At 54.9% G+C, this 11,130-nt stretch overlaps 2 protein-coding genes and 1 pseudogene across 4 annotated transcripts; 1 reads left to right on the top strand and 2 right to left on the bottom strand.

Moving 5' to 3' along the window:
* Positions 1-63: 63 nt before the first annotated feature.
* Positions 64-2,798, bottom strand: LST1 (leukocyte specific transcript 1). 2 transcript variants are annotated; one of them, XM_082411599.1, is made up of 4 exons: positions 2,727-2,798; positions 1,187-1,285; positions 831-853; positions 64-296 (listed from the first exon to the last, which is right to left on the bottom strand). In XM_082411599.1, the coding sequence occupies exons 1-4, from the start codon at positions 2,791-2,793 to the stop codon at positions 147-149; spliced, it is 339 nt and encodes a 112-aa protein (XP_082267725.1). In that variant the 5' UTR covers positions 2,794-2,798; the 3' UTR covers positions 64-146. The 2 variants fall into 2 exon arrangements, with proteins under 2 accessions (XP_082267725.1, XP_082267726.1); XM_082411600.1 differs by lacking the exon at positions 2,727-2,798 and adding an exon at positions 1,682-2,340.
* Positions 2,799-4,359: 1,561 nt separating this feature from the next.
* LTB (lymphotoxin beta) lies at positions 4,360-7,799 on the top strand. The gene is made up of 4 exons (XM_082411578.1): positions 4,360-6,005; positions 6,426-6,477; positions 6,675-6,749; positions 7,171-7,799. Exons 1-4 carry the CDS (start codon positions 5,844-5,846, stop codon positions 7,623-7,625), a joined length of 744 nt encoding a protein of 247 aa, XP_082267704.1. The 5' UTR covers positions 4,360-5,843; the 3' UTR covers positions 7,626-7,799.
* A 1,911-nt stretch (positions 7,800-9,710) lies between these two features.
* LOC309638108 (tumor necrosis factor pseudogene) lies at positions 9,711-11,100 on the bottom strand (annotated as a pseudogene). Its single transcript has one exon. The product of its transcript is annotated as a tumor necrosis factor pseudogene (transcript).
* Positions 11,101-11,130: the final 30 nt, after the last annotated feature.

Below are 11,130 nucleotides of genomic sequence, written 5' to 3'. Positions count from 1 at the left end.
GTTTTGATGGTGGCCCTGTTGAGCTGGGGCTTGAGGTGGATGGAGAAGCCTGAGACACAGAGGGTGGTGAGACCATGGTCTTTACTGGGTGAACCACAGGATGGCCCTGACCACCCGCCTGGGTTGGACGAGGCGTCTGGAGGTGCTCAGATGGGTTTGTTCTTGGCAATGCAGGCGTAGTCCGTGCTGGGGTCCTCCTTGCTGCCTTCCCTTTCTTGGTTGCCGGGGCCAGGTCCCTCCCGTTCAGGCAGCCTCAGCAGGGACGCATAGTGGGGCTCCTGTTTCGAGAGCTGGGCCTGGGGCCGGGGCGGAGGGTGCTGACAGGAGGTCCCCAGGAGCCTCCCTCCCCTGACACTCCCCTCTGAGTTCTTGCTGCCCCCCCGCCCCACTTTCTTACCTCATTGCCTCTATTTGCGCGCTCTCTCCCTCTCTCTCTCTTTCCGTCTCTCTCTCTTGTCCTTTTCTCTTTGTGTCTCTCTTACTCTCTCACTCTCCCCCTCTATCACTCTTAATCTCCTTCTCTTACTTTTTCTCTTGATTTCTCTCGTTTTCCCTGTGTCTCTCTCATTCTCTCTCTGATTTTTCCCTCTCACTTTTGTCCCTATCTCCCTCATTTCTTCCCCTCTCTCTCCTTTCTGTCTTATTTCTTCTTTCCATCTCTACTCCTTTCCTTTCCTCTCTTCTTCTCATCCCTTATTTCCCTCTTTCTGCTTCTCTCTTACTTCCTCTGTCTCTCTGTCTCTCCTGCTCCTGTTTCTCCCTCTTCTCCTGCCCCCCGACCTCAGCCCCCTCTTGTTGCCCCATCACGCACTTCCCTGCCCCAGACTCACCCAGCTCCTCTCCAGCCTCCTCACTGGAAGAAAAGAAGAAGCTCAGCTCGGCCCTTGCCTCCCTTGTGCCACCTCCCAGCCCTCCTCGCTCACTCCCCACCCCCCCCAAGCAGGTGTTTCCTCACTTGCCAACCTCCCTGTGGTTCCCACAGCCAAAAGCCAAGGTCTCTCTCTTTGGACACTCTCCCCTCCCCTCTCCCACCCAACTTCTGCCCCCTTCCTCAGGCAGGAGGGGCGAGTCAGGGTTGATGGGGGCGTCTGGGAGCACAGTAGGAAAGGGTGTGTGTTGGGCGGCACAGGGTGCTGCCTGGGGGTGAGGGGCGAGGGGGTACAAGGGAGGTGAGGGTGGGGCTCACCTCTCCCACGGAGCCGACACAGGCAGATGGACAGAACGACCATAGCGAGGGGCAGGAGCACCCCCAGCCCTAGGCCCCCATATAGGTAAGGGTATATCCCTGCAGGGAAAAGGGGTGAGTGTCAGAGGGCCCATTTCTCTCTTCAGCTTACCCCATCCTCCTCGTTGGTCGGGGATCTCAGCTCCTTTCTCCAACAGTTTTAGAGGCAGAAAATCATTCTCTCAGAGGTTCTTCACCCCAGACTGTGTTCCGTCACCTCCTCCCAGAGGTGGCCATCCCTCATCAGTGACCTTGCTCGTCCCCGAGACCACTCGCCCCTCAGAAACCTCCCACCACCACTGCTGCCCTCTCTGGGCCTCCCCATGAAGTCCCTTGTCCCCTGCACTGGCTGGCCCCGAGAGACCCTGGCCACCTACCCACAACCCGCGCACACACGGCTTTTTATCCACTGTTCCCTGTGCACCACAACCCTCCCTGGGCGGAGGGTTACCTTACCGTTTGCCTCACAAGCTTTCATTAGGTTGGGGACTGAAGACTAGCCTGCAGGTTGGGAAACCTAGCGCTGCTCTTCCAGGCTAAATGGCCTGGGGTGAGTCACGTGCCCCAAGTTCCTCATCTGTGAAGTCCGGGGCCTCTGTTACAATCGTTTCCCAGACTGAGGAGCCTTAGCTATGTGCCAACCCTGAACTGGGCTCTTTCTATTTGTCACCGCTAATCCCCATAACAATGTAGGGTATTATGGTGCCCATTTCCTTGGTGAAGGACCTGAGACTCGAGGCTGGACTCCGACAAGGACGTCCAGCCCAGAAGTGGCAGAGCTGGGGTTCAAGGCCAGCTCTGTCCAGCTCCAGAGCCCACTCTGTTTCTCCAACCCTAGGCTGACCAACTGGTTCATAGGGGCCTCTCCAGCACTGGATAGTTCTAGTTTCCGGTGAGGGGGCTGAGGCAGGAGCTGGGGTCCGGAGGGTGTGTGGGGACGGGTGGGAAAATAGGGAAGGTGGTGTCCAGCGCCACCTGGCAGCTACGGCCGCTCCCTCAGCCCCAGAGCAACTCAGGAAAGGGGGGCCCCCACTTGGCTGGTGTGGAGAGCCGCTTCCCTTGGGCAGATACTGCTGGGGCTGAAGTGGGACATGGAGGAGCGTCTGGCGCCCATAACTTCCCCTCAGGCACTTCCTGCCCTACAACCGCTGGTTCCTGTTTGAGGGCAAAGAGGGGGCTGCTGACTTCATCCAGAGCCAGATGCGGTGACCAGGGTGTGGAAACTGAGACCATCCTGGGTTCAAGAGGAAGGCTGGGATGTGGGGGGTGGAAGGTGGGGAGGAGGGCCTGCGGTGGCCATGACGGGGAGTGGCGGCAGAAGTGGATTGTTTAAATTTCTTTGGGGAGCGCAGACAGAGGCCAGACAGAGGATTCCCTCAGGGCCCAGGGAACCTCAAAGCCATATTCTCCCTTCCTTCATCTTAGACTCACCTCACTCTCGAGGTGACTGTCCCCTCCCTGGGTTTCCTTCATGGGGGTTCCCTGCTCTCGCCCGGCTTACCTAGAGTCTGTGGCCAGACTCCAGACTGACCGGAGCTGCCTGGGTAAAGTGTTGCCACCTCAGACATTCCTGCCCCTCCTCTGGTTTAACTTCTCCCCCAGCCTGGGTGCCTCCTAGCATTGTTAGGAGAGGAAGTTAGGCTTTGAGGGTTAGGGTTACAACATCTTTTCCTTTCAGACTCCTAGGACTATAATTCAGCCTGTGATCCCTGTCAGCTCCAGCCATCCTATTGATCCTGCAAGTCGTCAGTGATCATATACCTTCTAGGTGCCTTCCCTGATTCACTTTTCCCAATTACACTGTGTCGCTGAGAGCTCATGATCCTGGTATGTGTGGACACACACTCCAGCTCCCAAGGCAGACTGGGAGTTCTGGTGGATTTGGGTAACTCTCCTGGTATTCTGGGGCTGTATCTAACAGGGCACTTGGCTGACTGATTAACAAACAGGAGAGTCAGAGACAGCCAGACTAGATCGACATGAGCACTGCTGATAGATCTAGGACAGAAAGTTGATGACAAGTTGGTGTTGGGAGAAGAGGTGTGGGCAATCCAGATGGCCTTCCTGCAGGGAGCAGCATTCTGATATTGAGCACAAAAGTAAGGGTGGTAGTCCAAGGACCTGGATGAAGGCCTCATAGTGGCACTGTGATGGAGAGGGAGATAACTGCTGGAGGATGGCACACCTAGTCCTTGAGGAGGGTGAAGACGTGGGAGCTCATGTGGAAGCAAGGACTGAAGAGGAGATCTGGTGCCTGGGCCCATAAGCATTTGCATTTCCTTCTCCGGATCGAGAAATTTTCTGCTACTTCCTTCCCTTCCCCCATCCACAGTGTTCCCATGCAGGACAGTAGGAAAATATTGTTTCAAAATGTTTTATTATTAAAACATTCAAACAGAAAAAAATTGAAAGAATTGTACAGTGAACCTATCCCTACCACCTAGATTCTACAATTAATATTCTTCTATATATTTGCTTTATCATATATCTATCAATCCCTCTCATTTTTTGATACCTTTCAAAGTTGCAAACCTCAGTACATTTTACCTCTAAACCCTTTACCATGCTTATCATTGACTCAAGTTCAGTATTTGTTTCCCTATTCTTTTTTGGGGGGAGTGAGGAAGGTAAGATTTACATACCCTGAAATGGACAAATCTGAAGTCAGTGCTCACTTTTTAAACTGTCTTGTGGTTAACGGCATGGAGCCAGACTGCCTGCGTTCAAATCCTGTCTCTGCTACTACTGTGTGACCTTCCACAAGTTCTTTAACTTCTCTGTGCCTCAGTTACCTCTTAGAGTTTTTTGGGGGTTTTTTAAATAAATTTATTTATTTTATTTATTTATTTTTGGCTGCGTTGGGTCTCCATTGCTGCGCTCAGGCTTTCTCTGGTTGCGGCGAGTGGGGGCTACTCTTTGTTGCGGTGCGCCGGCTTCTCAATACGGTGGCTCCTCTTGCTGTGGAGCCCGTGATTCTTAACCACTGTGCCACCAGGGAAGTCCCCCTCTTAGAATTTTTATCAGGATTAAAAGCATTATTATAGGACTTCCCTGGAGGTCCAGTGGTTAAGAATCCACGCTTCCACTGCAGGGGGCACGGGTTTGATCTCTGGTTGGGGAAATAAGATCCCGCATGCTGCGCCGTGTGGCCAAAAAGAAAGGAAGAAAGGAAGGAAGAAAGAAAGAAAGAAGGAAGGAAGGAAAGAAAGAAAAAGGAAGGAAGAAAGAAAGAGCATTATTATATATAAAGTGTGTAGATTAGTGACAGGCACATACCAAATGCTATCTGGATATTAGCTATGTTGTTATTATTATTATTATTATTACCTGAACACACAGAGTTATCAAGAAGGGGAAGTGATCTGGGACCACCTCCAACTTTCTTGACCTGGTTTTTCCTCCCTTCAACTCCTACTGCTCTGCCTACTATACCATTCATTTGGTCCTTACTGCTTTGTTTTGCTTACTCATTCATCCTTTTGTCCTTTCTTCACTTAACACTTAGTCAGCATCTACTAAATGGATGGAGCTCATTCTAGACTGTGAAGCTCTTTGGGGGTGGATGCCTCATCGCTCTCCTGTCTACACTCTGTGTAGCAAGGGAGGTAATGCTCTATTTCCATCCCTCCTCAGTGAGTCAATAGTCAGTGGTGAGGCTGAGGCCCCCTTCAGCTGCCATCACCGTGGATTGGCTTAACTCTGCCTCTCTCACCTAGCTCTGGGGGCTTGGAGGGAGCAAGGGAATGGGAGGAGGAGGTCAGTCCAATGTGGGGACAGGTTCTTCTTAGGAACCTAGACATCCATCCCTGAAGATTCCAGTTCTCGTCCTCCTATTCCAGCCCTTGACCTCAGGGATGTGGATGCAGCCCTCCCTCCAGCACCCACCTCTGGGGTGCAGAAGAATGCAGACCAGGGACTTCCCTGGTGGCATGGTGGTTAAGAATCCACCTGCCAATGCAGGGGACACGGGTTCAATTCCTGGTCCGCGAAGATCCCACATGCCGCGGAGCAACTAAGCCCGTGTGCCACAACTACTGAGCCTGCGTTCTAGAGCCTGCAAGCCCGCGTGCCACAACTACTGAAGCCCGCGTGCCTAGATCCCGTGCTCAGCAACAAGAGAAGCCACTGCAATGAGAAGCCCGTGCACCGCAGTGAAGAGTAGTTCCTGCTCGCTGCAACTAGAGAAAGCCCGCGCGCAGCAACGAAGACCCAGTGCAGCCAAAATAAATAAATTAATTAATCAATTAATTTTAAAAAAAAGAAGAAGAATGCAGACCACACTAGCTATCTGGAGTTCTGTGTTCTCATTGTAGCTGCCTGACTTTCTGCAAGCTAGTTTCCCTCTCTGGGCCTCAGTTTCCCTTCCCACTGAGTCAGAAGATCTCTAAGGCCCCCTCCAGCTCTACCCTGAAAGCCTGTCTCTTCACCCCAACTCCCTCCCCAGTTCAGAGAACCCAGGCATCCAGCTGCCCCACCCTAGCTCTGGGTAAACAGGAAGCAGGGTGAGGGGAGCAGGGGTGTTCGGAAAGTCCCAGCCAGGTGTGTGGGTCTACAGGGAGGGGGTGGCCCCACCCCTGAGGTATGAAAGCCCCCCTGCCCTGGCCCTGGCTCAGTCTCAATGGGGGCACTGGGGCTGGAGTGCCGGGGTAGGAGGCCCCAGGGGAAGGGATGCCTCCTGCTGGCTGTCGCAGGAGCCACTTCCCTGGTGACCCTCCTGCTGGCTGTGCCTATCACTGTTCTGGCTGTGCTGGCCTTGGTGCCCCAGGAGCAGGGAGGACTGGTGAGTGGCTGCCACAAATCCTCCAAGGGCCGTATATTGCTGATGCTCACTCACCTCTGGCTATGCCTCTTGCCTCCTCCTGCTCAGCTGGCTTGGCTGTCCCCCAGTGGGGATGTCTTCTCTGTCTCTTTGCTGGTCCTCTTTCCACGTTCCTGTGATGCTGTTGTGCCCTGATGTCACCAAGCCCCTTTCTGGTTGTCTGTATGTCTCTTCTCCTCTTCCCAAGACATACTTGGGCCTCTGTCTCTCTGCCCAAGTACAGATGCCTTGCTTGCTCTCCATTCCAGGGAGGTGTGTTTTGAGGCTGGGGCTGGCGGGAGAAACCCCAAGTCTGGAGCTTGCATCTATGTTGGGAATGGGAGGGGTGGGGTTGGCATCAGCTAAGACTGAACTCTGGGCCCTGTGACCCCACCCACTCAGGTAACAGGGACCGCTGACCCAGGCGCCCAAGCACAGGCCCATCAGCGATTTGGTAAGAGCCGACCATCTCCCCCTCCCCTGCTTCTGCCCCTCAGGGACTCCCAGCTCCCATCCATCTGCATCCCCAGATACTCTCTTCCTCCAGGAATCCAGGTGCCCCATCCCTGGGCCCTGGCGCCTTGTCCTCTCAAGGTGACTACACGTGGGTGGCCGCCCTGCCCCCAACCGTGGACTCTTCGCCCCTTCCAGAGTCCGGGGAGCTGCCGGTGGAGGAGGAGGCAGAAACAGATCTCAGCCCCAGGCTCCCGGCTGCCCACCTCATTGGTAAGGATCTCATAGACCTGAAGAGTCCAAGGGTGCCAGTTCTGCTCGCCCACAGTTAGGGTCCCTTTGCTCTGTTACTGCCGTGCTGGGTTGCCCACCTGCTTCGCCGCTTCTATAGTACGCACTCTTCTGCTCGTCCAGCATTCTAGCTTCTCGCTTTCCCCCCGCCGCCGGAGGAGGCAAAACCCGGCCTGGATCTCCCCACCACAGCGCTCCGTACCGCACACCCAGGTGCCCTCAGTCCCAACTCGTACTCATTGCAGAGGGAGCGCCATCACCCCGCTCCCCCAGCCCGGCTGGACTCCCGCAGTGGGTTAAAAGCCCCAACTGTCCCTCATGCCCACCCTCCCAGAAGTCCCGGGCCTGGATCACTCCTTTCAGGATCGGATTTCCGAGAGCCAACTGGCCCGTTTCTCCGCAGGCGCTTGGACCAGGGGGCAGGGGCTAGGCTGGGAGGCGAAGAAAGAAGAGGCTTTTCTGAGGAGCGGGACGCAGTTCTCGGGCGCCGAGGGGCTGGCCCTCCCGCAGGACGGCCTCTATTACCTCTACTGTCACGTCGGCTACCGGGGCCGGGCGCCCCCTCCCGGCGGGGACCCCCTGGACCGCTCGGTCACGCTGCTCAGCCGGCTGTACCGGGCGGGGGGTGCCTATGGATCGGGGAGTCCCGAGCTGCTGCTCGAGGGCGCGGAGACCGTGACCCCAGTCTTGGACCCCGCCCGGAGGCACGAGTACGGGCCCCTCTGGTACACGAGCGTGGGGTTCGGTGGCCTGGTGCAGCTCCGGAGGGGCGAGAGAGTGTACGTCAATATCAGTCACCCCGATATGGTGGACTACAGGAGAGGAAAGACCTTCTTTGGGGCGGTGATGGTGGGGTGAGGGCTACCCGCGTCCCTAAAACGACTACTGCATGGTGGGAGTATGTGAACGAATCAGCCTAGATATTGGGGACCCAGACACCAGGGACCCCATGGCCTTGGCGAAAATGTAGAAGACTGTTTGGAAACTGATTTTGAGCCTGGTGAAAATAAAGAATGTAAACTTTAGTGCTGCCGGTACAGATGCTGAGATGCTAATGTGTCTTCATTCAGGGTGGGTACACAAATGTTGGTTAAATAGGCTCTCTATTTTTCTGGTCGCTTGAAACAATTCATAACACCTGGCATGGCCTCTGTTCCCTGGGATGGGGATCTGTGGGTCCCACCCACCCCTGCCTCTGACTGGCCTTGCCCCAGCATTAGCCCATTTGGAGGGTAGAAGGAAAGGGCTCTCCACAAACCCCAAAGCATCTCCAAGCAACCTGATTCTCAAGGCCACATGGTCCCCGCAGACTCAACACTGCACTCTTCTCTCTTGGGTCCCTCCCGGTAGTGATAGGGGTCATTACCGGGGAAGGCAAGCACCACTCAGAAAGGCCCAGCCAGCAGAGTAAACCTGAATAGGGCTGATAATGAAGCACTGAGGGGACAGCGCTTCTGCCCTGCTAGCTGCCTGAAGGCCCTGTTAGCCACAGTTGACTCTTCTCCAAGGGAAGACCCACAGCTTGGGGAGCAGGGGAGTGGGGGTGGGGACCGGGGCATGAAGGGAGGAGGCTGAAGGAGGTGGGAGGGTGGTTGAGAAAGAGAGATGGGGTGGGGATAGTGCCCGAGGACACCAGGGAGAACCTGGGGAGGAGGGGGAGGAGGAAAAACTGATGTCACCTGGCCCTGTCCAGGGTGGGATGGAAGGTCCTCACCCCTCAGTCACACTTCAGGTCCCCTTTCCATAAGTGGGCAAGTGTCGGGGCCCCAGAGTGAGTAACAGCAGCCCCTTCACTCCATGACCGACTTTCAGCCCCGAGCTAGAGGAGGCCGAGGAGGATCCAAGGCTCTATCTAGGTTACCCCAGTGGGTCACCCCACCTCTGCGGCACACCGCACAGTTTTCCCCCTGCCTGGCAACGCTAGCAGGAAGGAAAGCCCAACTTCAGAGCCCAGTGAGGGCTGCCACTCTCTGAGTCTTCATTTCTGACTCCATATTTGTCTTTGACTCTGTGTCCAGAAGAGCCTTCCTGGAGGGGAGGAATGCATTTCTCTTTCCACTTCACCCACCTCCCATCCCTCTCCTCATCATTCGCCGAGAAAATCAGGGAGACCAAGCTGGCATGGGGGGTGGGTCCTTCACCTACATCTTATTCCTTGTTTTTTATTTTCTTCCTCCTCTTCAATTCCGTCCACTGAGAGATGGAAGCGGGTAGAAGACTGGGGGCTGGGAAAAGGGAGAAAGCCAGAATTCACCGAGTGCTCCGCTAGGTGCCCTGTTGTAAAGAGTTTAGGTCTTCTCTTCTCACAGGGCCCCGTGTGCGGTGGGCGTTCCTACTTCTCTTTGATAGACGAGGTTCAGTGACTGGTTCAGGTTGCACAGTTAGGACTGCGCTGGCACGGGGAGGGGCGTGGGGCGGGATCAGGCGGTTTGGAGCCCAGGTGCCTGACTGTCTGGAAGTCCCTTGGCTGTGATTCAGGTACCTGAGAATTTGGCCGCTCCCCGGGTCTTTCGCTCAGGCCGCAACAGCCGGAAATCTCATCTGAGCTGCAGGACTTCCCCCGCTTGGATAGGAATTCCCAGAGTTGGAAATTCCAGTGCCCTGAGGGAGAGTTAATTAAGTTCAGGTTCCTTTCTTGGGGGAGGGGCATATTCAGCTGGGCTTTGTTTTATGTAGGGTCTCCTGAGCCCCAGCAGTCCAAGGAGTGAGGTGCAGGGATCTTAAGCCCTGTGGAGAAAGAACTTCAGGGAGCCACGTCTCATCCCCAAGGAGAGGCCAATGAAGAATTAATTCCCAGGAAGACGCCATATTTCTTTTCTAAGCACACTTTATTTCTCGCCACTGACCAGTAGGGCGGTTACAGACACGACTCCCCTGGGGAGCAGAGGTTCAGTGATGTAGCGACAAGTCAGTCACCAAATCAGCATTATTTAGGCAACTTGATCAGATAAATATTTTTTAAAAACATAAGCAAAAGGAGGCACAGAGGCCAGGAGGCAGGGTGGGAATGACCTACAGTTCAGCTCCGTTTTCACAGAAAACACATCTGAGCCAAGGCAGCCCCTACATTGGGTCTCCCAGGACACCTTGACCTCCTGAATAAATACATTCATTAGTAAATAAATAAATAATAAATAAATAATAAATAATCACAAGTGCAAACATAAATAGAGGGAGCTGGCCCCGTTGGGGTGCGGCTGGGCTCCGCATCTCAAGGAAGTCTGGAAACATTGGAAGAAAGGGAGGCCTGAAGTCCACTCATGTCAAGTTCTGGGTGAGATCTTCTCAAGGAGTGTTCTGAAGTGTTCCAGTCAGAACCCAAGTTCCCCTGGCCCCCACATTCTGGATGTCCCAGGTTGCATCCAGGAATCCAAACACGAGGACCCCAGTGAGTTCCAGAGCCCCAGTTCCAATTCTTGGTGGTGGTCAGTGCCCCATTGTCCAGGCCACACTTCCCTGCATACCTGATTTCTAAGTGTTGTTGTTGTTTAAAGTTCTAAGCATGGAGCCCAGCCCTGAGCCCCTAATTCTCTTTCTAAACCAGAAGGGGATGAGGGGGTCTGAAGGAGTAAATAATAAAGTAATTGAGGTGGGAGAGGATGGATGTCCTGCCCCCTCACAGGGCAATGATCCCAAAGTAGACCTGCCCAGACTCAGCAAAGTCCAGATAGTCGGGCAGGTTGATCTCAGCACTGAGTCGATCACCCTTCTCCAGCTGGAAGACCCCTCCCAGGTAGATGGGCTCATACCAGGGCTTGGCCTCAGCCCCCTCTGGCGTCTCCCTCTGGCAAGGGCTCTTGATGGCAGAGAGGAGGTTGACCTTGGTCTGGTAGGAGACAGCGATGCGGCTGATGGTGTGGGTGAGGAACAAGTGGGTGGAAGGGCAGCCTTGGCCCCTGAAGAGGACCTGGGAGTAGATGAGGTACAGCCCGTCTGTTGGCACCACCAGCTGGTTGTCTTCCAGCTTCACGCTGTTGGCCAGGAGGGTGTTGGCATATGTGTTCAGCCACCGGAGCTGCCCCTGAGCACTGAGGTTGGCTGGAGGGAGGGAGAAAAAGAGGGAGGGGTGAGTCACTGTGACCCTGTCAGTTCCACTCTCCACATCCTGGCCCTCAAGTTCTGCCCACCCCCCCCACATCCGGTTCCTGTCCCCTCTGTCTGTCTTCCCACATCCCATCTGGCCATGAGGTTCTGAGTATCCCCCTCAAGTTCTAAGTATCCTCTACCCTCCCCTTGAGCTCAGTGAGACCTTCTCACCCTGTCTCCAAGGTCTGTCTACCCTCAGCCTGGCTTCAGCTGCCAAATCCTACCCCTCTCCATCCCATCTGCTTCTTCATCCCCCAGACACATCCTCAGAACTCTT

The sequence above is a fragment of the Balaenoptera physalus genome (assembly GCF_965194825.1).
Source record: "Balaenoptera physalus genome assembly, chromosome: 11".
Taxonomy (NCBI): domain Eukaryota; kingdom Metazoa; phylum Chordata; class Mammalia; order Artiodactyla; family Balaenopteridae; genus Balaenoptera; species Balaenoptera physalus.
Note: the sequence above shows the minus strand (reverse complement) of the source record. Positions and strands in the feature narration are given on the sequence as shown.